Source organism: Pantherophis guttatus, chromosome 7 (genome assembly GCF_059756535.1).
Source record: "Pantherophis guttatus breed Tessera chromosome 7, ASM5975653v1, whole genome shotgun sequence".
Classification (NCBI taxonomy): domain Eukaryota; kingdom Metazoa; phylum Chordata; class Lepidosauria; order Squamata; family Colubridae; genus Pantherophis; species Pantherophis guttatus.
Window position 1 is genome coordinate 84,379,832 of NC_142069.1, and position 25,764 is coordinate 84,405,595.

At 46.7% G+C, this 25,764-nt stretch overlaps 1 protein-coding gene across 1 annotated transcript in view; it reads right to left on the minus strand.

The window, feature by feature from the left end:
- PRMT8 (protein arginine methyltransferase 8) overlaps nucleotides 1-25,764 on the minus strand; it is an 88,155-nt gene that overhangs the window by 42,003 nt on the left and 20,388 nt on the right. The window contains exons 2-4 of the mRNA XM_060684117.2: nucleotides 23,538-23,723; nucleotides 7,646-7,801; nucleotides 4,670-4,733 (exon numbers count right to left, since the gene is read on the minus strand). Of these exons, the coding sequence (XP_060540100.2) occupies nucleotides 4,670-4,733; nucleotides 7,646-7,801; nucleotides 23,538-23,723 (406 nt within the window). The remainder of the gene's footprint in view (nucleotides 1-4,669; nucleotides 4,734-7,645; nucleotides 7,802-23,537; nucleotides 23,724-25,764) is intronic.

Here is a 25,764-nt window from a genome sequence, read left to right on the forward strand (position 1 = left end):
AAAAGTTTTAGGGCACGGCGAAAGGCCCGGAGATCTGGTATCCTTCGTATCTCGGGGGGCAAATCGTTCCAGAGGGCGGGAGCTGCCACAGAGAAGGCCCTCCCCCTGGGGGTCGCCAGCCGACATTGCCTGGCTGACAGCACCCTGAGGAGCCCCTCTCTGTGGGAGCGTACTGGTCGGTGGGAGGCCAGTAATGTTATGGTACTACTCCAAAGTGGTGTTATTAACTAGTTGTAGAAAATACACTTTTCCCCAAAAGGCTTCCACAATTTTGGCCACAACTGTATATCCCTTCTTGACTACTGCAATATGCTCCAGATGGGGCTACTCTTGAAAGTCTCTGGAAGGTAATAGTTCTGGCAAAATGTGGCCCCTTGGCTGCTGAACAGTGCGGGGTAGAGGCATCTCAACTGTAGGTGGGTTTCAGCAGGTTCTGACCAGTTCTGGAGAACGGGTAGCGGAAATTTTGAGTAGTTCGGCGAACCGGTAGTAAAAATTCTGACTGGCCCCGCCCCCATCTATTCTCTGCCTCCCGAGTCCCGGCTGATCGGGAGGAAATGGGGATTTTGCAGTATCCTTCCCCTGGATTGGGATGGGAATGGACATTTTACAGTATCCTTCCTCTGCCACGCCCACCAAACCACACCCACCAAGCCACACGCACAGGACTGGCAGTAAAAAATTTTGAAACCCACCACTGATCTCAACATGCCAAATTAGTACAGCTGTCAGTTGATTCCTGGGCACAATTTAAGACAGGGATCCCCTCCCCAACTCCCGGTCCATGGACCAGCACTGGGCCACGACATGCCAGAAACTGGGCCACACAAACAAGCGGAGCCGAGGTGGCGCAGTGGTTAGAGTGCAGTACTGCAGCTACTTCAGCCGACTGCTAGTTCAGCAGATCACCGGATCAAATCTCACCGGCTCAAGGTTGACTCAGCCTTCCATCCTTCCGAGGTGGGTAAAATGAGGACCCAGATTGTTGGGGGGCAATATGCTATTTAGTATACTGTCTTTGGTGTAAGCCGCCCAGAGTCCTCGGAGAGTGGGCGGCATAGAAATATGACTAATAAATAAATCCACGGGATACAGGCAGCATGTGAAACCACACCCACTCCGGTCCACTTCTCTGGTGCCCCAAAGGTTGGTGGGGCCTCTGATTTAAGGCATAAGCATAACTATTCAGCTCTAAAGCTTTGAACACCACAGGGCCTGATCATCAAATGAACCTCTCGTCCACTAAGCTATGGGGGCCGAGGAAAGAGCATTATGGAAAATGCCCTCCAGCCCAGCCCTGTGTTTTTTGTTTTTGTTTTTTTAATTTGATTTATATGCCGCCCTTCTCCGGAGACTCAGGGCGGCTTACAATGTGTTAAGCAATAGCCTTCATACTTTTGTATACTTTTATACAAATTCAGCTAATTGCCCCCACAAACTGGGTCCTCAATTTACCTACCTTAGAAAGGATGGAAGGCTGAGTCAACCTTGAGCCTGGGGAGATTCGAACTTGCAGTAATTGCAGGCAGCTGAATGTTAATAACAGGCTATTAGTCTGCTGCGCCACCAGGCTCTCTGTGTTTCTGCTCACACACACACACACAGCTCTTTCTGAGAAGTTGCATTGTCCCACACTTCTGGATGGTTAGAAAAATCTGCAAACGCACCTTTTTTTCACAACATTTTTAGTTATCTGTGACAATCTCAATGTTAATTGTGTAGGGCTTTTTTTTAAAAAAAAGGTTCCTATTCTGTTATTGCTTTAAAATATTTTGCTAACTGCTTCAAATATTCATCGAAGGGGGAAAAAAGGTGGAATGCAAATAAATCAACACGTAACCTTCCTGTTAACTCGCAAAGCATCCCTGGCCTGCTCTTGAGTTTGCCATAGGCCAGGGGGGATTGGAAAACCGGCGAAATGGCACAGCAGCCAAAGGCAGATGCACATTCCACGCTTATCTCTCTCAAGGCTGTATCCCAGGGTTACCTACAGCAGCCGAGGAGAGTGAGCTCTACAACCGGTGAAATTGCTCGGTAGGCGAATGTGATTGATGATGGGAGGGGGGGAAACAGGGTCATAATTGGAGTGTAAATTATGTAGGGTCAGAGCTGGTTTCACTTGGGAACGTGCCGACATGAAGCTCCTAATAAATAACTGGATTTCTTTTGAAGCTTGGCTCGTGATTCATGATTTAATTAGGGCATCCATCAGAACCCTGACACTTCACTTATTTTTATAATCAATTCGCTTTCTTAATAGATGGGCTGTGGTCAGCATAACTCTCAACTCTCCTGTCTGGTGACATTCTGTATTATTTAGGGACAGCATTGAAGTCATATTGGAGGAATCAGAAGCATCAGGAAAACTGGACTCCCAACACAAGGTCATCAACAGTTCTGTATCACACTTACAGGAGGTGTATGTTTGTAGGGTATGTATGTGTGTGTGCCAGAAGCTATATAGTCCTATAACTGAATACTCTTTAATGTATTACAGAATCACGAGGTGTAAAAATGAGGATCAAGCTAAATTAAACTGAAAGTATTTGTTCTCCTTGTTGTTGTTGTTTTCAAATAATCAGTCCTGACAAACTGGCATGAGTTCAGACAGAATACATTCATAACGAATGCTTCAAAATCAGGTTAGAGTGTGGTCAAACCACTGGTGGGTTCCTCCTGGTTCGGTCCGGTTCGGCCGAGCCGGTAGCAGTGACGATATGACGTCACCAAACCGGTTCTCCCCCCCCACCCCCCCACGTTATTCTTACCTTTTATTTGGTCCCACCCCCAATCTATTGCTGCCTCCTGAGTCCCAGCTGATGACTAGAGGGAAAAAAACTGTTTAAACTCTTGCCGCGGGGCTTCAAAGGGCCGCCCTACAGCTGATCAGTGTTAAAAGCAAACAAATGAGTCAGGTCGTAAGTGCGAGGACTGGTTCGTAAGTGCGAGGACCTTCCAGAAATGACTCTGACCAGCTAGCCACACCCACCTAGTCACATGACCTCCAAGCCACACCCACAAAATAAGCCACGCCGACAGAACCGGTAGTAAAAAAAATTAGGACCCACCCCTGGATCAAACCTGTAGCTAATAAGCGATTAAAACTGGAAAAGCTACACAGAAATATATATATCGACTCCAGCAAAGCATTTGACAAAGTACTCCATTACATGCCGATTAAGAAGGGAGTTAAGTCTGATCTGGAGAGGTACATAGCTGGCTTGCAAATTGTCCTCAAAGAATTCTCATCAATGGTTCCCCATCTACCTGAAGAAAGATATCAAGTGGAGTAGAACATGAATTAATTTTGGGTCCACAGCAGTGGTGGGTTTCAAATTTTTTTACTACCAGTTCTGTGGGTGTGGCTTGGTGGGCGTGGCAGAGGAAGGATACTGTAAAATCTCCATTCCCGCCCCACTCCAGGGGAAGGATACTGTAAAATCTCCATTTCCTCCCCAATCCAGGGGAAGGTTACTGCAAAATCCCCATTTCCTCCCGATCAGCTGGGACTCGGGAAGCAGAGAATAGATGGGGGCGGGGCCAGCCAGAGGTGGTATTTATCGGTTCTCCGAACTACTCAAAATTTCTGCTACCGGTTCTCCAGAACTGGTCAGAACCTGTTGAAACCTACCTCTGCTCCACCGTTCTTCAGCACTTTCATAAATGATTGAGATGGAGGGTATGCTTATCAAAATAGCAAATGACACCATAGAGTGGGACAGCTAATATTCTGGGGAGAAAGTAACGTGCCAGTAATTCAAATGATGTTGATAAGCTACAGAAACGGACCGGGAAGAACATAATGAAGCTTAACAGAGACGCATAGAAATTTCTTCATAGGAAACACAAGTCAAATGCACACATGTAGAGATGTTAAAAGACTTTGGATAAGTACCAAGTAAATGTTTTGAAAATGTTGTTAAAAAATGTTAAAAGCAAACTTAAGACAAATGGAAAAATGTCTGATCGGCCTTCCTATTTTTGTCTGAGCTGCGCTGGTAAAAAAAATAATGAAATGGAATAGCATAAGGAACATGGAAAGCAACTACAGCTGCAAAATTAATTTAGGCGATTCATTGATACCGATGGGAAGAAAGGCAGCTAACTGAATTGGCTTTTGGAGGAGGTAAGTTTATCTTGCCTATTAAAAACGGAATCAAAATGTTCCTTTTCAGAGATTTTGATCATGGGAGAAATAATTGGAGGGGGATTTATGGACTTCATTCCAAGTTCATTAACTGCTACTTATGAAACTAAGAAGAAAGACAAGGTCAGAATGATTAAAGTCCCAAATCCAGAGGGATTCTTTAAATACCGGAAGCCACAAAACTTCCGCAGTCTTTTATCCCTAGGAAAAGTTAAATAATCATAGGAAAAGCTAAGTAATCATAGGAAAAAGTTAAGTAATTTATTTATTAAAGTTACCTACCTGTAGACCACTTTAATCTAATTGAAAGGCAGATAATTTTAATAATTAAATTCCTTTTATGGAAATAATTTCCATTTAAAAAAAACAGCATCTACAAAATTTAACGTTTGGAATGACATAAAAGTATAAGTCTTTATATCATAAATACCGTAAAACCCATCTACAAAGCATCGATTAAGACACTGAAAATAAGGAAAATGGAAACAGCAGATGGAACCGATCTTCATCGATATGTCTTACTGTGATCCAAGTGGTTGGATTTGATAATCTTTTCAGAGTAGTCAGATATACTGGAGCATTCAATCTGCAAGATAGAAAAGAAGAAGGGGGGAAAGGAAGCTCAACACTGAGCATGTTAGATGAATCAAATTGTATATGTAGACATCATAAGCTTATTCCATAGAGGCTGTTCTTTTACCAAGACAAAGGTTCCTTCCAGGGATGGGTTCTAAATTTTTTTACTACCGGTTCTGTGGGCGTGGCTTATTTGTGGGTGTGGCTTGGAGGTCATGTGACTAGGTGGGTGTGGCTAGCTGGTCAGAGTCATTTCTGGAAGGTCCTCGCACTTACGACCAGTCCTCGCACTTACGACCTGACTCATTTGTTTGCTTTTAACACTGATCAGCTGTAGGGCGGCCCTTTGAAGCCCCGCGGCAAGAGTTTAAACAGTTTTTTTTCCCTCTAGTCATCAGCTGGGACTCAGGAGGCAGCAATAGATTGGGGGTGGGACCAAATAAAAGGTAAGAATAACATGGGTGGGTGGGGGTGGGTGGGAGGGCAGGGGGGGAGAACCGGTTCGGTGACGTCATATCGTCACCGCTACCGGTTCGGCCAAACCGGACCGAACCGGGAGGAGCCCACCACTGGTTCCTTCACACCTCATGTTGCTGTCTAGCACAGGGTCTCCCCAAAATGGCAACTTTAAGACTTGTGGACTTCAACTCCCAGAATTCCTCAGCCAGCATTCTAAGAATTGAAGTCCAGAGTCTATAAGTCCGTGATGGCGAACCTATGCCACATGGAGCCATATCTGTGGGCACACAAGCGTTGCCCCAGCTCAGCTCCAGCATGCATGCGCACGTCAGCCAGCTGATTTTTTGGGCCTTTCGGGCCCACCAGAAGTCAGGAAATGGGCCGTTTCCGGCCTCCGGAGGGCCTCCAGGGCGGTGAGGAAGGACATTTTCGCCCTCCCCAAGCTCCAAAAAAGCCTCTGGAGCCTGGGGAGGGCGAAAACAGGCCTACCGGTCCCACCGTGCCATCACATGCCAAAAATGGGGGAAGCCCGGCGGGTCGTGCACACATGCCAGGGGGGCAGGGCATGGGGGGGCATTGCGTGTGGGCACACGTGCACGCAATCCCCCTATGCTCCTCACGCTTTTGGCACGCGACGGCAAAAAGGTTAGCCATCATTGCTATAAATTGTCGAGTTTGGAGACCCCTGAATGAAATCAAAGAAAGCATGGCAACAAATACGAGGAGAAAAAGACGGGCTTTATTCCAATTACGGTCGTCCAATGGCCATCTCAACCCTCAACCCTTTAAGATGTGTGGACTTCAACTCCCAGAATTCCCCAGCCAGCTATGATGGCTAGTGAATTCTGGGAGTTGAAGTTCACAACTGTTGTAAGTTGAGGACTACCCGTACTTACATGCTGAAGCTGCTAAGGCCACTTTGTGCCAAAAGGAAGCCTCTATTTATTCATGATGCCAGTCATTTCTCCCTCCTTGCAGATCATTAATAAAAATGATGAAAGATCAAATCTTGGAGCGCTCCAATTAATATTTCACTCCAGGCTGAGGAGGAGTCCTTGATGAACGCTCGCTGAAAAATGATTGTCTAGCTAGCCAGACAGGTGTCCATTCAATTATTGTCCCATTTAATCTACAGTTAGCTAGCTTGCTCATCAGAGTAGTGTGGGCTCCTTGGTCAAGCGCTTTGCTAAAAAGAAGATGTATCATGTCTACGGCATTCGTACTGCAGAAGCCAATTGATAACGGGGAATATTTGTAGCCCAGGGTGGAAATGAGAGGTCAGTCCTTGGATGCTCCCTGAGCTTGGCTCCTCCTTGCCAGATGTTTCATTAATCAAATTAGGTAACATCATCAGTGCTGGAAGGGAGTAGGGTTTGTGGAATGGAGGAGGAGGAGAAGGAGGAAGAACAGGAGGAGGGAGTGTGGAGAGGAAGAGGAGGACTGTTTTGTCCATGGTGCTCTCTGAGTTTGCTTTTATTATTATTATTATTATTATTATTATTATTATTATTATTATTATTATTATTATTTATTAGATTTGTATACCGCCCTACTCCCGAAGGACTCAGGGCGGTGAACAGGCACAAAATAAAACACATACATACAAAAGTTAAAAAACAAAATTAAAACTAAATTAAATAATTTCGCCCGAGACAATTAAAATTCCCAATAATTTAAAAACAAATTAAAATTTCAGTATAAAAAATTTAAAAGAAAGGGGAGAAAATTAGGCCAGGCTGGCCTGCTGGAATAGGAGGGTCTTAAGAGCACGGCAGAAAGTGCGCAGATCCGGGATCCTCCGTATCTCCGGGGGGAGCTCGTTCCAGATAGTAGGTGCCCCCACAGAGAAGGCTCTCCCCCTGGGGGCCGCCAGTCGACATTGTTTGGCTGACGGCACCCGGAGGAGCCCCTCTCTATGAGAGCGTACCGGCCGGTGGGAGGCTGTTTGTGGTAGTAGGAGGTCCCGTAAATAACCAGGTCCTAAGCCATGGAGCGCTCTAAAGGTGGTAACCAAAACCTTGAAGCGCACCCGGAAGACCACCGGGAGCCAGTGCAGCTCGCGCAGGAGAGGTGTCACACGGGAGCGCCATGTTGCTCCCATAACCACCCGCGCGGCCACACTCTATGCCCGTGGGAGCCTCCGGGTGCTCCTCAAGGGGAGCCTTGCTTGTTTTCTTGCAGATGTTTCGTTACCAAACTAGGTAACATCATCAGTGCTGGAAGAGAGTAGGGTTTGTGGAATGGTGGAGATGGTTGTGGTGGTGGAGGAAGAGGAGGAGGACTATGAGGTCCTTGGAGGAAGGAAGACCAGGCATCAAAGGACCTTCCTATCAGGTTAGGACACTTCCGAGATGACCTCCCCAGGGCCAGATGTTTGGGAGTCCAGCTGGCAAACAAAGAGAGAGAGAGAAAAAAAACCATCGCTGCCAAAGCGAAACGATCGCTAGCATCCCTTCTCCTTACCCCATAGACTTTCTTGGCTCCCGCCTTGGCAGCGAACATGGAAAGGATGCCCGTGCCGCTCCCGACATCCAGCACAACCTTCTCCTTAAAGACGTGCTTATTGTGATACATGGAATTTCGGTAGGTTAACGTGCGCACCTCGTCCTTCAGCATTTCCTGGGTTAGAAAAAAAAAAAAGACACCGTCCGGTCACATAAAAACAGGAATTTCCCAGTGGTGAAATTCAATTTTTTTTACTACCGGTTCTGTTGGCGTGGCTTGGTGGGTGTAGTGTGGCTTGGTGGGCGTGGCAGGGGAAGGATACTGCAACATCCCCATTCGCTCTCCACTCCTGGGAGAAGGATACTGCAAAATCCCCATTCCTTCCTCACTCCAGGGGACGGATACTGCAAAATCCCAATTCCCTCCCTTCTCCTCGGGGAAGGATATTGCAAAATCTCCATTCCCATCCCACTCCTGGGGGAAGGATACTGCAAAATCCCCATTCCCACCCCATTCCTGCGGGAAAGATACTGCAAAATCCCCATTCCCTCCCCACTCCAGGGGGAAGCATACTGCAAAATCCCCATTCCTTCCTCACTCCAGGGGATGGATACTGCAAAATCCCAATTCCCTCCCTACTCCTGGGGGAAAGATATTGCAAAATCTCCATTCCCATCCCACTCCAGGGGGAAGGATACTGCAAAATTTCCATTCCCACCCCACTCTGGGGCAAGCCAGAGGTGGTATTTGCGGGTTCTCCGAACTACTCAAAATGTTCACTACCGGTTCGCCAGAACCTGTCAGAACCTGCTGGATTTCACCCCTGGAATTTACGTTGTTTTTGCTGGCGACTTGAATCTCTCTCCCTCCCTCTCTCCCTCCCTCTCTCTCTCTCTGTCTCTCTCTCTGTCTCTCTCTTTCTTTCTCTTTCTCTCTCTCCCCCTCCCTCCCTCTCTCTCTCTTTCTCTCTCTCTCCCCCTCCCTCCCTCTCTCTCTCTTTCTCTCTCTCTCTCTCCCCCTCCCTCCCTCTCTCTGTCTCTCTCTTTCTTTCTCTTTCTCTTTCTCTCTCCCTCTCCCTCCCTCTCTCTTTCTTTCTCTCTCTCTCCCCCTCCCTCCCTCTCTCTCTCTCTTTCTCTCTCTCTCTCCCCCTCCCTCCCTCTATCTCTGTCTCTCTCTTTCTTTCTCTTTCTCTCTCTCCCCCTCCCTCCCTCTCTCTCCCTTTCTCTCTCTCTCTCTCCCCTCCCTCCCTCTCTCTCTTTCTCTCTCTCTCTCCCCCTCCCTCCCTCTCTCTCTCTTTCTCTCTCTCTCTCTCCCCCTCCAGCCCTCTCTCTCTCTGTCTCTCTCTTTCTTTCTCTTTCTCTCTCTCCCCCTCCCTCCCTCTCTCTTTCTCTCTCTCTCTCCCTCACCCTCCCTCTCTCGCTCTCTTTCTCTCTCTCTCTCTCCCCCTCCCTCCCTCTCTTTCTCTCTCTCTCTCCCAGAAAAAAGACTATTTCCAATTTCGAGAGAAGACGCCAAGGGTTTCTATACCATGGCAACGCGAATACGTTAATCAGCGAGATCAACCTTCAAAGCGTGTTTTCTTTTACTCAACCGGCAGCTGTTCCATCCATCCGTGTGACCGACAACAAAATTGTCATCGAATCTCAAAAGTGCCCCCAAAATATCTATAGAGCATTGGCTGTAATTAGTTTGTAGCGCAGTTTAATATCGGCATTTCTAATCTCTGGGTGAATGCTGAGCCTGCGAAGTGAGCTAATATGCTTTAATAAATAAAGGGAGAAAAAGTCACTTTCAGCTGCTCGATCCAATTATTCTGCTTGCCACTCCAAATCCAGAAGATTCTGCTGTCCTTTTTCCCAATGAACTAACGATAGATAGTCCTTGACTTACAAGCATTCGTTTAGTGACCGTTAGAAGCAGTGGTGGGATTCAAACATTTTTACTACCGGTTCTGTGGGTGTGGCTTGGTGGGCGTGGCAGGGGAAGGATACTGTAAAATCTCCATTCCCTCCCCAATCCAGGGGAAGGTTACTGCAAAATCCCCATTTCCTCCCGATCAGCTGGGACTCGGGAGGCAGAGAATAGAAGGCCAGTCAGAATTTTTACTACCGGTTCTCCAAACTACTCAAAATTTCCGCTACCGGTTCGTCAGAACTGGTCAGAACCTGCTGAAACCCACCTCTGGTTAGAAGTTACAACAGACTGAAAAAAAGTGATTTATGGCCATTTCTCACTTCCAACCATTAGATCACACGATCAAAATTCAGACACTCGACAACTGGTTCATATTTACGACGGTCGCAGGGTCCCCTTTTGCAACCTTCTGACATGCACACTCCATGGGGAAGGCAGATTCGCTTAACGACCGTGTTCCTAACTGAACAACTGCCGTGATTCACTTAACCGCTGTGGCAAGAAAGGTCATAAAATGGAACAAAATTCACTTCACAACTGTCTGAGTTAACAACAGAAATTTTCGGCTCAATCCTAGTCGTAAATTGAGGAATACCTATCCCAGACTCTTTGTCATTTTGGGCTGCTGTACACCGCACACAACCAGAAAGCCCTTCTGCTCTTTACAAGTAGTCCTCAAGTTACGACACTTCACTTAGTGACCATTCGAAGCTGCTGCAGCGCTGAAAAAAAAAGGGGCATATGACCATTTTTCACAGTTATGACCATTGCGGCATCCCCATGGCCATGTGAGCAAAATACACGTACTTGGCAAATGTCTCATATTTATGACGGTTACAGTGTCCGGGAGTTTGGTGATCCCCTTTTGTGATAAGCAAAGTCAATGGGGAAGCGAGATTCACTTAAGAACCGTCTTACCAATTGAACAACTGCAGTGATCCACTCAACGACTGTGGCAGGAAAGGACTTAAAAATGGAGCCAAACTCACTTAACAAATGTTTCACTGAGCAGCATAAATTTTCGGCTCCGTTGTGCTTGTAAGTCAAGGGCTACCTGTAGTGGTTTTTAGTTTACTAAGGTTGAGGAACAAGAGAGGAAATTACTTAGAAGCAACTCTGCCTGCCTTTCTTGGCTTTGTTGTGGCCCATCGGCTGCCGGCCCCTCCAGCAGCCGAATCAGAGGAGGAGGAGGCGGCGTGGGAATCAGGCAGTGGTGGGTTGCCCCCAGGTTCAGACCGGTTCTATAGAACCGGTAGTAAAACCGGCGGGAGGCTCCGCCCACTGACCCGGACGTCATCAGAAGTGATCTGTGCATGCACGATGTGAACCGGTAGTAAAGGTAAGTAGGTAAAGGTAAGTAGAACCCACCCCTGGGGTCAGGGCCAACAGCAAGGCAACCTGAGAGTTCCGAGGGGGAAGAGGGAATGGAGCTGGCAGAGAGAGAGAGAGAGAGACAGAGGAGAGAGAAGAGAGAAAAAGAGAGAGAGAGAGAGAGAGAGAGAAAGAGAGGAGAGAGAGAGAGAGGAGAGAGGAGAGAGAGAGAGAGAGAGAGAGGAGAGAGAGGAGAGAGAGAGAGAAAGAGAGAGAGAGGAGAGAGAGGAGAGAGAGAAGAGAGAGAAAGAAAGAGAGGAGAGAGAGAGAGAGAGGAGAGAGAAGAGAGAGAAAGAAAGAGGAGAGAGAGAGAGAGACAGAGAAAGAAAGAGAGGGGGAGAGAGAGAGGAGAGAGGAGAGAGAGAAAGAAAGAGAGAGAGAGGAGAGAGATAAGAGAGAGAAAGAGAGGAGAGAGAAAGAGAGAGAGAGAGGAGAGAGAGAAAAGAGAGAAAGAGAGAGAGGAGAGAGAGAGAGAGGAGAGAGGAGAGAGAGAAAGAAAGAGGAGAGAGAAAGAAAGAGAGAGAGAGAAAGAAAGAGAGAGGGGGGAGAGAGAGAGGAGAGAGAAGAGAGAGAGAGAGGAGAGAGAGAAGAGAGAGAAAGAAAGAGAGAGAGAGAGATGCGAAGCCTGGGCCATCCCTCACCCCTCAGATGGAGAGTCAACAGCCCCCAGGTCTGGAGGTGGCTGATGAGGAAGAGGAGGAACAGCTGGGTCCAGTGCCTGATGCGAGGATGCACAGAAGGCAGAGGAGAGGAGAGCAGTGGAAATCTATGGGCCGGTCCTCGGGACGGAAAAGCCACCGCTGCTAGCGAAGCCCCACTCTAGCTCTGGGGATAAAAGGCAGGGAGCGGAGACGAATAGACGTGGCAGACAACTATTCATCTCCCTGCCGGACAGACTGGTTAGCTTGAGTTGAGAGAGAAACTTTTTGCACTCCTAATAAAGAAATCTTTGAGTTCACTTCAGAGGGTTTGTCGTGTTTGGGGAGCTGGGTCAGAACAGGCTTGGTGGGAAAAGCCTTATGCTTTGACCAGCTCTTACATTGAATCCATCTTCTTCTAACTGCCGTTCTACTTCCAAGATCTTAAATTTCCTGCCGATTTCTCATTGAGGTAGCAGAAGTGGAAGTCACGGACAGGGGTGGGTTCTAAATTTTTTTACTACCGGTTCTGTGAGCGTGGCTTATTTTGTGGGTGTGTCTTGGAGGTCATGTGACTAGGTGAGCGTGGCTAGCTGGTCAGAGTCATTTCTGGAAGGTCCTCGCACTTACCACCAGTCCTCGCACTTACGACCCGACTCATTCGTTTGCTTTTTAACACTGATCAGCTGTAAGGCGGCCCTTTGAAGCTCCGCGGCAAGAGTTTAAACAGTTTTCTTCCCTCTAGTCATCAGCTGGGACTCAGGAGGCAGCAATAGATTGGGGGTGGGACCAAATAAAAGGTAAGAATTATATGGGAGGGGGGGATGGGAGGGGGGGGAGGGAGAACCGGTTTGGTGACGTCATATCGTCACCGCTACCGGTTCGGCCGAACCGGACCGAACCGGGAGGAACCCACCACTGGTCAGGAAGTAGGTAAAGGCAAGAAGGGCTCCCTTGGCCCATGGATGAAAGCTCTAAAACCTGGTGTCACCTATTGTGGTGAAGGTTGCATTTAGCCTCCTTGATTCTGGTTCATTAACAAGGAGCCCACACTTCTTAAGTTTTCATTTTTCTCGCTCCTTAACCGTAAATGTCTCCCTTACCCTTCAGGGTGGCACGTTCAAACTCTAATTGAAATGTCATCTATTTCTTTTCTTCTTTTTTGTTCAAGTTCTGACTAGTAATGAGCAATTAGAGAGAACTGTGTCGATGTCCCCAAAGTATTTTAAATTAACTTCTTTGTTCCCTGGATTTACAGAGTACGTTTCCTCTGCAGTGTTCCAGGAAGGGGCATTGAATTCTTAGCAGCAACCGGAGGTGGTATTCAGCCGGTTCGGAAATCGCAGGTGGGGCTGCCCACCCGCCCTGGCTCTGCAACCTTAAATTCTCAAAGAGCCATTTGGACCCGTGTCCCACAGAAAAGAAAACACCGGGAGCCACAAAACCTGGGTGGGCGTGGCCAACTCGATGTCACTCACTTCCACCAGTCACATGACCACCCCCCAGCCACACCTACCCAGCCGGTCATTAGGGCAGAGAACCAGTTGTTAAAAAACACCGGGAACCACAAAATTATTTTGACATCTCTCTCTCTCCCCCTCCCTCCCTCTCTCCCCCCCTCTCCCTCTCTCTCTGTATCTCTCTATGTCTCTCTCTCTCTCCCCCTTTCTCTGTATCTCTCGATGTCTCTCTCTCTCTCCCTCTCTCTCTGTACCTCTCTATGTCTCTCTCTCTCTCCCCCTCTCTCTGTATCTCTCTATGTCTCTCTCTCTCTCCCCCTCTCTCTCTCTATCTCTCTCTGTCTCTCTCCCCCTCTCTCTGTATCTCTCTATGTCTCTCTCTCTCTCCCCCTCTCTCTGTATCTCTCTATGTCTCTCTCTCTCCCTCTCTCTCTGTACCTCTCTATGTCTCTCTCTCTCTCCCCCTCTCTCTGTATCTCTCTATGTCTCTCTCTCTCTCCCCCCCTCTCTCTCTATCTCTCTCTGTCTCTCTCCCCCTCTCTCTGTATCTCTCTATGTCTCTCTCTCTCTCCCCCTCTCTCTGTATCTCTCTATGTCTCTCTCTCTCCCTCTCTCTCTGTATCTCTCTATGTCTCTCTCTCTCTCTCCCCCTCTCTCTGTATCTCTCTATGTCTCTCTCTCTCTCCCTCTCTCCCTCTATCTCTGTATCTCTCTATGTCTCTCTCTCCCCCTCTCTCTGTATCTCTCTATGTCTCTCTCTCTCTCTCCCTCTCTCTCTGTATCTCTCTATGTCTCTCTCTCTCTCCCTCTCTGTATCTCTCTATGTCTCTCTCTCTCCCTCTCTCTCTGTATCTCTCTATGTCTCTCTCGCTCTCTCCCTCTCTCTCTGTATCTCTCTATGTCTCTCTCTCTCCCTCTCTCTCCCTCTCTCTCTATGTCTCTCTCTCTCTCCCTCTCTCTCTGTATCTCTCTATGTCACTCTCTCTCTCCCTCTCTCTCTGTATCTCTCTATGTCTCTCTCTCTCCCTCTATCTCTGTATCTCTCTATGTCTCTCTCTCTCTCCCTCTCTCTGTATCTCTCTATGTCTCTCTCTCTCTCCCTCTCTCTCTGTATCTCTCTATCTCTCTCTCTCTCTCTCCCTCTCTCTGTATCTCTGTATCTCTCTCTCTCTCTCCCTCTCTCTCTGTATCTCTCTATGTCTCTCTCTCTCTCCCTCTCTCTCTGTATCTCTCGATGTCTCTCTCTCTCTCCCTCTCTCTCTGTACCTCTCTATGTCTCTCTCTCTCTCCCCCTCTCTCTGTATCTCTCTATGTCTCTCTCTCTCTCCCCCCTCTCTCTCTATCTCTCTCTGTCTCTCTCCCCCTCTCTCTGTATCTCTCTATGTCTCTCTCTCTCTCCCCCTCTCTCTGTATCTCTCTATGTCTCTCTCTCTCCCTCTCTCTCTGTATCTCTCTATGTCTCTCTCTCTCTCTCCCCCTCTCTCTGTATCTCTCTATGTCTCTCTCTCTCTCCCTCTCTCCCTCTATCTCTGTATCTCTCTATGTCTCTCTCTCCCCCTCTCTCTGTATCTCTCTATGTCTCTCTCTCTCTCTCTCCCTCTCTCTCTGTATCTCTCTATGTCTCTCTCTCTCTCCCTCTCTGTATCTCTCTATGTCTCTCTCTCTCCCTCTCTCTCTGTATCTCTCTATGTCTCTCTCGCTCTCTCTCTGTATCTCTCTATGTCTCTCTCTCTCTCCCTCTCTCTCCCTCTCTCTCTATGTCTCTCTCTCTCTCTCTCCCTCTCTCTCTGTATCTCTCTATGTCACTCTCTCTCTCCCTCTCTCTCTGTATCTCTCTATGTCTCTCTCGCTCTCTCTCTGTATCTCTCTATGTCTCTCTCTCTCTCCCTCTCTCCCTCTATCTCTGTATCTCTCTATGTCTCTCTCTCCCCCTCTCTCTGTATCTCTCTATGTCTCTCTCGCTCTCTCTCTGTATCTCTCTATGTCTCTCTCTCTCTCCCTCTCTCTCCCTCTCTCTCTATGTCTCTCTCTCTCTCTCTCCCTCTCTCTCTGTATCTCTCTATGTCACTCTCTCTCTCGCTCTCTCTCTGTATCTCTCTATGTCTCTCTCTCTCTCCCTCTCTCTCCCTCTCTCTCTATGTCTCTCTCTCTCTCTCTCCCTCTCTCTCTGTATCTCTCTATGTCACTCTCTCTCTCCCTCTCTCTCTGTATCTCTCTATGTCTCTCTCTCTCCCTCTATCTCTGTATCTCTCTATGTCTCTCTCTCTCTCCCTCTCTCTGTATCTCTCTATGTCTCTCTCTCTCTCCCTCTCTCTCCCTCTCTCTCTATGTCTCTCTCTCTCTCTCTCCCTCTCTCTCTGTATCTCTCTATGTCACTCTCTCTCTCCCTCTCTCTCTGTATCTCTCTATGTCTCTCTCGCTCTCTCTCTGTATCTCTCTATGTCTCTCTCTCTCTCCCTCTCTCTCCCTCTCTCTCTATGTCTCTCTCTCTCTCTCTCCCTCTCTCTCTGTATCTCTCTATGTCACTCTCTCTCTCCCTCTCTCTCTGTATCTCTCTATGTCTCTCTCTCTCCCTCTATCTCTGTATCTCTCTATGTCTCTCTCTCTCTCCCTCTCTCTGTATCTCTCTATGTCTCTCTCTCTCTCTCCCTCTCTCTCTGTATCTCTCTATGTCTCTCTCTCTCTCTCCCTCTCTCTGTATCTCTGTATCTCTCTCTCTCTCTCCCTCTCTCTTGTATCTCTCTATGTCTCTCTCTCTCTCCCTCTCTCTCTGTATCTCTCTATGTCTCTCTCTCTCTCTCTCTCTCTCCCTCTCTCTCTGTATCTCTCTATGTCTCTCTCTCTCCCCCCCTCTCTCTGTATCTCATTGTCTCTGCCCTGGCTGCTTCTCCACTCCTTGCCCTCACCCTTACCTTCTCAGGCCAGGTGAGGAGTGAATGGGAGGGGAGGAGGAGGGGTGGGGCCAGCCAGTGGTGGGATCTCCTGACAGGGAGCCACAGCAGAGGGCCTAAAGAGCCGCATGCAGCTCTGGAGCCACAGGTTGCTGACCTCTGCTCTATGCTGTCCTATTTAGGAACATTTTTGAGGCCGGGCACATGCACGGAAGGCATGCGCACGAGCAAGGCGCATCCGTGGAAAGCTGGGCGCATGTGCACGCTCTCACATTTTTGGTGCTAGGCGAACCGGTAGGTAAATGATGTGAATTGGCAGTAACCCCAGCAATGGAATTTATTTAAAGATGAAAATTCCTGCAACTACCTTCAGGTAATTGTCTACAGCTCGGACATTGATCCTGTTTGGGCTTCGACTTTCTAGAATTTGTGTCTCATTCACAAGTAGCAAATAGCACCTGCCTTTCAATCCCATACACCTCTGTTGCAATTTCCAGCAGCTGCATCAAACTAGTTATCAGACTTATATAACAAAATGAAATTCAACTGTGAAAAAAGTCAGGTTCTACATTTGGGCAAGGAAAACCAAATGCACAGGTATACGACAGGTAGTGCTTTGCTCAATAGCAGTAACTGTGAGAGGGATCTTGGAGTCCTAGTGGACAACCATTTAAATAGGAGCCAGCCGTGTGCAGCAGCTGCCAAAAAAGCCAACACAGTTCTAGGCTGCATAAACAGAGGGGTAAAATCAAGATCACGTGAAGTGTTAATACCACTTTATGACTAGGAGAAGAAGTTTCCTCAGTTCTCAGCCCAATTTCTGAGGACGTGCCTTCTGTCAGCGTATAAGAATGTATGAACTGGAATAGCCAGAACAACAAGTCAGCCAATGGGAACTCTTTGGTGACTGAGACACAGGATTTGTTGTGAGCCATGTGAGACGGCTCAGAGCTGGGCGTGGCTTAGCTTAACTGTTCTGTTTTATATAAGAGTTTGTTTGTCTTTGCTTGAGTGTCCTTGCTTCTACTTCTTGTCCTTGTCCTTGCTACTTCTTCTTCTCTCTACCACGTTGCAAGAGCTGCATGGGTATGGTATACATGCATCACCTTTTATATTATAGTATATATACTTGAAATCCTGCATCCAGTGTTGGTCGCCACAATGTAAAAAAGATGTGGAGACTCTAGAAAGAGTGCAGAGAAGAGCAACAAAGATGATTAGGGGACTGGAGGCTAAAATATATGAAGAACGGTTGCAGGAACTGGGTATGTCTAGTTTGATGAAAAGAAAGACTAGGGGAGACATGATAGCAGATTCCAATATCTCAGGGGTTGCCACAAAGAAGAGAGAGTCAAGCTATTCTCCAAAACCCGAGGGCAGGAAAAGAAGCAATGGGTGGAAACTAATCCAGGAGAGAAGCAATTTAGAACTAAGGAGAAATTTCCTGACCGTTAGAACAATTAACCAGTGGAACAACTTGCCTCCAGAAGTTGTGAATGCTCCAATACTGGATGTTTTTAAGAAGATGTTGGACAACCAATCTCTCAAGTCCCACAAGATCTTCACCTTCTCATTTTCTATAGCTTTTCCCACTTTGTGTTCCCATGACTTTTTGGATACAGGAAAGTTGTATTTTTTACATAATGACCAGTGGATTAATTTAGCAACTCAGTCGTGTCTAGCTTTGTAATCCGTTTGTGCGATTTTGTTGCACTCACATATTAAATGTGAATCAGTTTCGACTTTGTTGTTGCAAAGTCAGAAGTTTGGATTGTCAGTGGATTTTTGTATCTTTGCTTTCATGCTATCATCATCATCATCATCATCATCATCATCTCTGTTGTTTTTGTAAGTACACTGAGTGCTTTTGTATTGGATGGGAAATTCTACAGTATACAGGATATTCTCAACCATCCAGGTCATAATTGTCCCAAATGTGTTTTTTCAAAAGGCACCTTGGTTTTTGGCTGAAGACATTTTGCTTCTCCTCCAAGAAGCTTCTTCAATTCTGAAACTGAAGCTTCTTCAGAACCAAGGAAGCTTCTTGGAGGAGAAGGGAAACGTCTTCATGCAAAAACAAAACCCAGTTGCCTTTTAGGAAAAAAAAAAAACACCTTTGGCTGAATAAAATATAAATCCTTCCATTCTCCCGAGTCAGTTGGAACAGAAAAAGCTTCCTTGGAAGAGAAGCAAAAGATTTTCAAAGGGAAAAAAAAACCCGGAGAAAATTCAATTGCTTTTTGGAAAAAGCACCTTTGCAATGTGTTTTCAGAAAGAAACTCGAGCCCAATAAAAGCTGGTGGAAAAACACCGGCTGGCTCTTTGACAGCATCTCACTCCAGACAGCTATTGTGAATCTCTGAACCTGTTCCCATTGTTCCCGTACCTCCAGCTGCTGGTGGGTGATGAGTGACCTATATTGATCCTGCGAAATGGGGCTGCGGCTGCAGTAAGTTGGTTTTTGTTAGAACTATTTGTTCAATATGTGTCTCCAAAATCTTTTTTGCAGGTGTCTCCATGGGGGGAATCTCAACTACGCAACAGCGAGCCCGAGGACAGTTTTGGCAAAGAAGGTTCTGAATTTATTTTCACGGGAGAAACAAAAATCACATTTTATCTTCCCTTGTACAATTCTGCCTGCTCCTGTTGGTAGAAATGCCCAACTGGGTTCAGTTCCAAGGGGAGAGAAAGACACTGGAAAAAAATGGAGACTGCTGCTTGAAAAGATGGTTTAATGGTGGACAGGACCACGTGATTTGAGATCCTGGGCAAAAAGGCACATGGGTGAGAGAGAGAGAGAGAGAGAGAGAGAGAGATTTATACCCTCTGTTGGGCTTTGAATTTGAGCTTGTCTTCTGATTGGTTGCCAGACTCCCATGGGGCCATGCAGAGGTAACTTTGTAGGTTGTCTTTGGAGTCCCAGGCTTGGTTGAGCCTTGCTGGGTGATGCAATCTCCCCAGGTGCCATGTGGTGAGTTCTGTTGCTAGGTGGGTAGAGGGCTAATCCTATCTTCGTTGGATCTTGGGTGAGGGCATTTGCTTATGAATAGACCTAGCTATCTCTTTCTGTCTTAAGTGCTGACATCTGCTGTGGGCTATTGAGGAGGGTGGGGGGGCTATGAAGAGCAGAGGTGGGTTTCAGCAGGTTCTGATCAGTTCTGGAGAACCGGTAGCGGAAATTTTGAGTAGTTCGGAGAACCGGTAGTAAAAATTTTGACTGGCCCCGCCCCCATGAGATCATCCGTGGATTTGGGGTGCGATGCCATCTGTACGCTGATGACACTCAGCTGTACATCTCCACCCCAAACCACCCCAACAATGCCCTTGAAGTGATGTCCCAGTGCCTGGAGGCCGTGCGGGCCTGGATGGGAAGGAACAGGCTTCGACTCAACCCTTCCAAGACCGAGTGGCTGTGGATGCTGGCATCCCGATATAGCCAGCTGGTGCCATCGCTGGCTATTGGGGGCGAGTCATTGGCCCCCACAGAGGGGGCTCACAACTTGGGCATCCTCCTGGACACACGGCTGTCTTTAGAAGAGCACATGACCGCCGTGGCCAGGGGGGCTTTTTATCAGGTTCGCCCGATATGCCAGTTGTACCCCTTTCTGAGTCGGGATTCCTTATGCACAGTCACTCATGCTCTCGTCATTTCTCGCCTGGACTATGCCAACGCTCTCTACATGGGGCTCCCCTTGAGGAGCACCCGGAGGCTCCAACTGGCCCAGAATGCGGCCACGCAGGTGATTACGGGAGCGACATGGCGCTCCCATATAACACCTCTCCTGCGCGAGCTGCACTGGCTACCGGTGGTCTTCCGGGTGCGCTTCAAGGTGTTGGTTCTCACCTTTAAATGCTCCATGGCTTAGGGCCAGGGTATTTACGAGACTGCCTTCTGCTACCGATAACCTCCCACCGCCCAATACGCTCTCACAGAGAGGGCCTCCTCAGGGTGCCGTCGGTCACGCAATGTCGGCTGGCGGCCCCCAGGGGGAGGGCCTTCTCTGTGGGAGCACCCGCCCTCTGGAACGAGCTACCTCCCGGAATACGGCTCATTCCAGATCTCCGCACTTTCCATAAGACGTTTTTATTTCAGCAAGCCGGCCTGGCCTGAATAGGTTTTATGGGTTAGTTTTTTAATTGTATAGCTAGGGGTTTTAAATTGGGTGGCTGTTTAATTTAATTTATTTTTAATTATCTTAACTTTTATATTGTATGTTATTTTAATTCTCGGCTGTTCACCGCCCTGAGTCCCTTCGGGGAGAAGGGCGGGATATAAATTTAATAAATAATAATAATAATAATAATAATAATCTATTCTCTGCCTCCCAAGTCCCAGCTGATCGGGAGGAAACAGGGATTTTGCACTATCCTTCCCCTGTATTGGGGAGGGAATGGAGATTTTACAGTATCCTTTCCCTGCCACGCCCACCAAGCCATGCAACGCCCACCAAGCCACACCCACAGAACCGGTAGTAAAGAATTTTGAAACCCACCACTGATTAAGAGTGAGTCTGCTTCCTGCCTAAAAAACATGTTTCTCCATTTCTCATCCCAGCAAAATAATATTCTGCCTTTTTTAATATTTCCTAGAATATTTCATTCTTCTAGGAGAGGGGTGGGTGCTAACTTACTTCCTCCACTGCCAAAGCAGAAGCTTTTATGCAGCCTCAACGAATTGCAAAGGTAGAAATTCAGAGTCAACGGAGACCGTCTATTTTAACCGGCAGCAGAGAATTAAAAACAACAACAACAACAAAGCATTCACAGTTTGTCTTGAGTCCTGCATTTGCATAGGACACAAGTAGTGATAATTATATTGCTAAGACTTGTTATAACACAGTTGGCTAGCTCAGAAGAATGAGGTGACTAAACATTGACTCAATAACGTTGTCAACAGTTTAAATACCAAAGCTGCGGGCTTCACTTTGGATTCTGCGACGGAAATATGGTGCAGAAGTTTGCCATAAAGAAACTCCAATGGGACCAAATTATACACAAATGTCATCAGAAATCACATAAATCACAACAGAGAAGTTTAAGGGAGGAGGCCAAGTCTACAACCTACACAACAATTCTGTGGTCCCAAAGGTTCTTCTTTCAAGAGGCAATTGGACTTTCTGGTTTTTCTTTGAAGACCTTTCGCTTCTCATCCAAGAGGCTTCTTCGGCTCTGACTGGATGGTGGGGAAATGGAAGGATTTATATCCCTTGCAGACAGCTGGTCATTTGCATTCTTTTTAGAGAGTCACTGAGGCCTTACTATGTCCTCAGGGTCACCTGAGTGGTGCAAAATGGGTGTGGAGCAGGGGTGAAATGCTCCCAGTTCGGACCGGATCGGCCGATCCGGTAGCGATGGCGGCAGGTGGTTCAGAGAACCGGTAGCAAAAATTCCTGCGCCCCCTGGCCCCCCCATGCCCAGCTGAGCCGCGCGATCATCAGAGGCTGTCTTTTTTACTTTTAAAAGCATTTTTTCTATAATCTCTTCCGCTGAAAAGATGCTTTTAAGTTTTTTTTTTAAAAAAAGCCTCTGATGATCCCGCAGCTCATCTGGGATCGTCAGAGGCTTTTAAAAGCATTTTTTTTCTGCAACCTCTTCGGCCGAAGAGGTTGTAGGAAAAAAAAATGCCTTTAAAAGCCTCTGGCGATCCCAGCTGAGTTGCCTGATCGTCAGAGGCTTCTAAAAGCATGTTTTTTCTGCAACCTCTGAAGGTTGTAGATAAAATGCTTTTAAAAGTAAAAAAAAAAAAAGTTGGCCACGCCCACCCAGTCACATTACCCCCACCACCAAGCCACGCCCACAGAACCAGTAGTAACAAATTTTAGATTTCACGCCTGGTGTGGAGCCTTCTTGGAACTGCTGAAAGGACTGTGTTGTGGAGCTGTGTTTCCTGCAGGATGTTTTCTGCCCTGGGTCCAGTGGTGAAGAAGAGCCGAAGAAGCTTCTTGGATGAGAAGTGAAACGTCTTCAAAGAAAAACCAGAAAATCCAGTTGGCTCTTGAAAAAAGCACCTTTGGGATTTCCATCCGTTACTTCTTCTCCTGCCTCCAGGTGCTTTGGAGGATAGGCTGACCCCCTTTTCTTTGTGGCAGCCCCTAAAATGTTGGAAGACTGCTATCTTGTCATCCCTAGTCCTTCTTTTCACTAGACTAGACATAACCCAATTCCTGCAACCGTTCTTCATATGTTTTAGCCTCCAGTCCCCTAATCATTTTTGTTGCTCTTTTCTGCATGCTTTCCAGAGTCTCAACATCTTTTTTATTTTATGGTGTGTTAGGAAATGACTATTACCTACAGTACCTTGTTGGGTTGGCAATATATAAACCATCAAAATAGGTTTAAGACTGCTGTATTGCATCATACTGTGTCCTGATTGGTTAGCTCTGTAGCCAATCTCCTTAAGAGGGAGCTAGAAACATGGTTTGTCTCTCTTTGCTGTTCTTGCTCTCTGATATCTCTGTATGCTACTGTTTGCAAATCCAGAAGAACTGTTTATTGTGAATGACTACAACGACTGGTAAGAAGACTTTGTTATTGGATTTTTATTTTTTTTTTAATTTTGATTTATATGCCGCCCTTCTCCGGAGACTCAGGGTGGCTTACAATGTGCTAAGCAATAGCCTTCATCCTTTTCTATATTTATACAAAGTCATCTTATTGCCCCCACAACTGGTTCCTCAATTTACCTACCTTAGAAAGGATGGAAGGCTGAGTCAACCTTGAGCCTGGCGAGATTCGAACCTGCAGTAATTGCAGGCAGCTGGTCTTAATAACAGGGTGCTTTAGACCACTGTACTACCAAGGATTATCCCTGGACTGTTGTTTTGCTATCTCCTGCTTTATATGTGTATGATCTGGACTGTTTATTGGACTATGCCTTACTATTTCCTGAAAGTAAACACAACTCAGTGTATCTGTGTGTTGACTGTGTTTATTCGTACCTACTCTCAATTGTTTTCATGTGTACACCCTTGCTATTCAAGGGTTACTCTGCGAATTCCTTAACATGGTGACCAAAGCTAGATGCAATATTCGAAGTGTGGCCTTACCAAGGCATTATAATATAGAATTGACAATTCACGTGATCTTGATTCTATCCCTCTGTTAACGCAGCGTAGGGTTGTATTGGCTTTTTTGGCAGCTGCAGCACACGGCTGGATCCTATTTAAGTCATCGTCCACTGAGACACCAAGACCCCTCTTGCAGTTTCTGCTACTGGCACCGGATTCCACCTATTTTACACCTGCGAATTTGGTTTTCCTTGCCTAAAAGTGTAAAAAACTTGCTTTTCTCCACATGGTAGAGAAATTCTCTACATACGGAAATGTATGACTAGTTTTTCTTTTTCTTTCTTTTTCTTTTTTCCCCCCTAATTTCTTGCATAGGGATTATTCTTTACACTATTTACGTTGTTTGTATTTGTGTGTGTGTGTCATGGATTGCACCAGTGAGGCTAAAACCAATTTCGTTGTATACATGATGTACAATGACAATACAGGCTATACTATTGAATTTCGAGTGGATTTTTCAAGGTGTGGCTGAAAAAGTTGTTTCAGCTTAAGTCCACCCTCAAACCCACATAGCACACCGTTCTGGGCATTGTTACAAAAACCACTCAGCCTCCTGGACCGATTTTTACCTCATGGATTCCAAAGTGAGCGTACGAATCGAAGTAATAATCCCTCGACGTCATTTCTTCCGGATTCAGGAGTTTCGCCAGCTTGCCTCGGCCGGGACAACTTGGCGCCAACGGAGTTTGAATGGCAGGCGGGACAGGATTCGTCATGGCGACAGGCTGGAGAGGTTTGGGGGCGCCGCTGTACACCTGAAAAGGCATCACGGGAAAAGTAAATAATCTTAGCATTTCACGCCCACACACCGTTCGCTTCTGCACTTTCAGTATTTGCTTTTCTTTCTAGTCATATTTTTTTCAGTATTTAGGGGATCTTACTTTTTACCAGCTCAGATTCTTCTTCCTGTGTTGATCTCATTAAATTAGGACAAGAAGCAATGGATGGAAACTAATCAAGGAGAGAAGCAACGTGGAACTAAGGAGAAATTTGCTGACAGTTAGAACAATTAATCAGTGGAACAGCTTGCCTCCAGAAGTTCTGAATGCTCCAACACTTTTTAAGAAGAGATTGGACGACCATTTGTCTGAAATGGTATAGGGTTTCCTGTCTGAGCAGGGGGTTGGACTAGAACAGTGGTGGGGTTGCTACCAGTTCGCCCCGGATTGGGCAAACTGGTAGCGGCGGTAGTGGGAGGCTCCACCCACCCGCCCGGATGCTTCTACGCATACACAGAAGTTTCTCTGCATGCACAGAAGCGTCGCACGCACGCACGCGTGAACTGGTAGCAACGGGAATTGAAACCCACTACTGGACTAGTAGTAGTAGTAGTAGTAGTAGTGGACACGTAGGCCCGTTTTTCATCCTCCTCAGGCTCCAGAGGCTTTCTTAGAGCCTGAGGAGGGCGAAAACAACCTTCCCCAACCCCCAGAGGCCCTCCGGAGGCTGGAAACAACCCGTTTCCTGACTTCCGGTGGGACCAGAAGGCCTGAAAATCAGTTGGCCGGCGCGCGCATTCGCACTGGAGCTGAGCTAGGGCACTCATATGCCCACAGATATGGCTCCACATGCCACCTGTGGCACACATGCCATAGGTTCACCATCACAGTTTAGTTTAGTTTAGTTTAGTTTAGTTTAGTTTAGTTTAGTTTAGTTTAGTTTAGTTGTTTAGTTTAGTTTAGTTTAGTTTAGTTTAGTTTAGTTTAGTTGTTTAGTTTAGTTTAGTTTAGTTTAGTTTAGTTTAGTTTAGTTTCGTTTCGTTTCGTTTCGTTTCGTTTCGTTTCGTTTCGTTTCGTTTCTTACAGGTACTCCTTGATTTAATGACCACAACCGATCAAAATTTCTGTTGTTAAGGAGACATCAGTTAATAGCACTTAGCAATAGCACTTAACTTATGTACCACTTCATGGTGCTTTACAGACCTCTCTAAGCAGTTTACAGAGTCAGCGTCTTGCCCCCAACAATCTGGGTCCTCATTTTACCAACTTTGGAAGGATGGAAAGCTGAATCAACCTCGAGCCCATCAGGATTGAACTGCTGGCAGTCGGCAGAGTCAGCCTGCAATCCTGCATTCCAACCGCTGCGCCACCACGGCTCTTAAGTTAAGCGAGCTTTGGCCCATTTTACAGCCGTTCTTGCCACAGCGATTAAATCAGTCATTGCAGTTGTAGAGTTAGTAACAGCATTGTAAAGTGAGTCTGGCTTCCCAACTGCTGGTCAGAAGGTCACCAAAGGGTGAATCCGGGACACTGCGACTGTCATAAATATGAATCAGTTGTCAAGAGTTTGAATTGGGATTGTGTGACCGTCGTTAACTTCAAACGGAACTGAAAAAAGTGGTGTCAGCGTCTCAGCACTGACATAAAAAAGGGAGGATGAAGCTTGAACTTTTGCCTGCTAAATCCCTTTGAAGTTTTGATCTCCTTGGAGATGAAGTGGGAGGGGGAACATTCCTGTGAACTGACAGGAAAAGGAATCAGGAGAGTGACTTGGAAGATAGCCAATGAGAAGCAGAGAATTGGGGATCGGAAAGGGAGGGATTGGGGGGCAAAGGTCAGTACTGACCGCGCAGAGTCATGATCCAGTTGCTATACTCGAATAAGGAGAAAATGTCCTTAAGGATTGGCAGTTTGGAAGTTCATTTATTCTGAGATAGCATCGAAGCCTGACAAGTGGCTTATGACCATTTTTCACACTTTACGACCATTGTAGCATTCCCCACGGTCATGTGATCAAAAATTCAGAGCCTTGGCAACTGACTAAATGAACTATTATTGTAAGTCAAGGACTATCTGT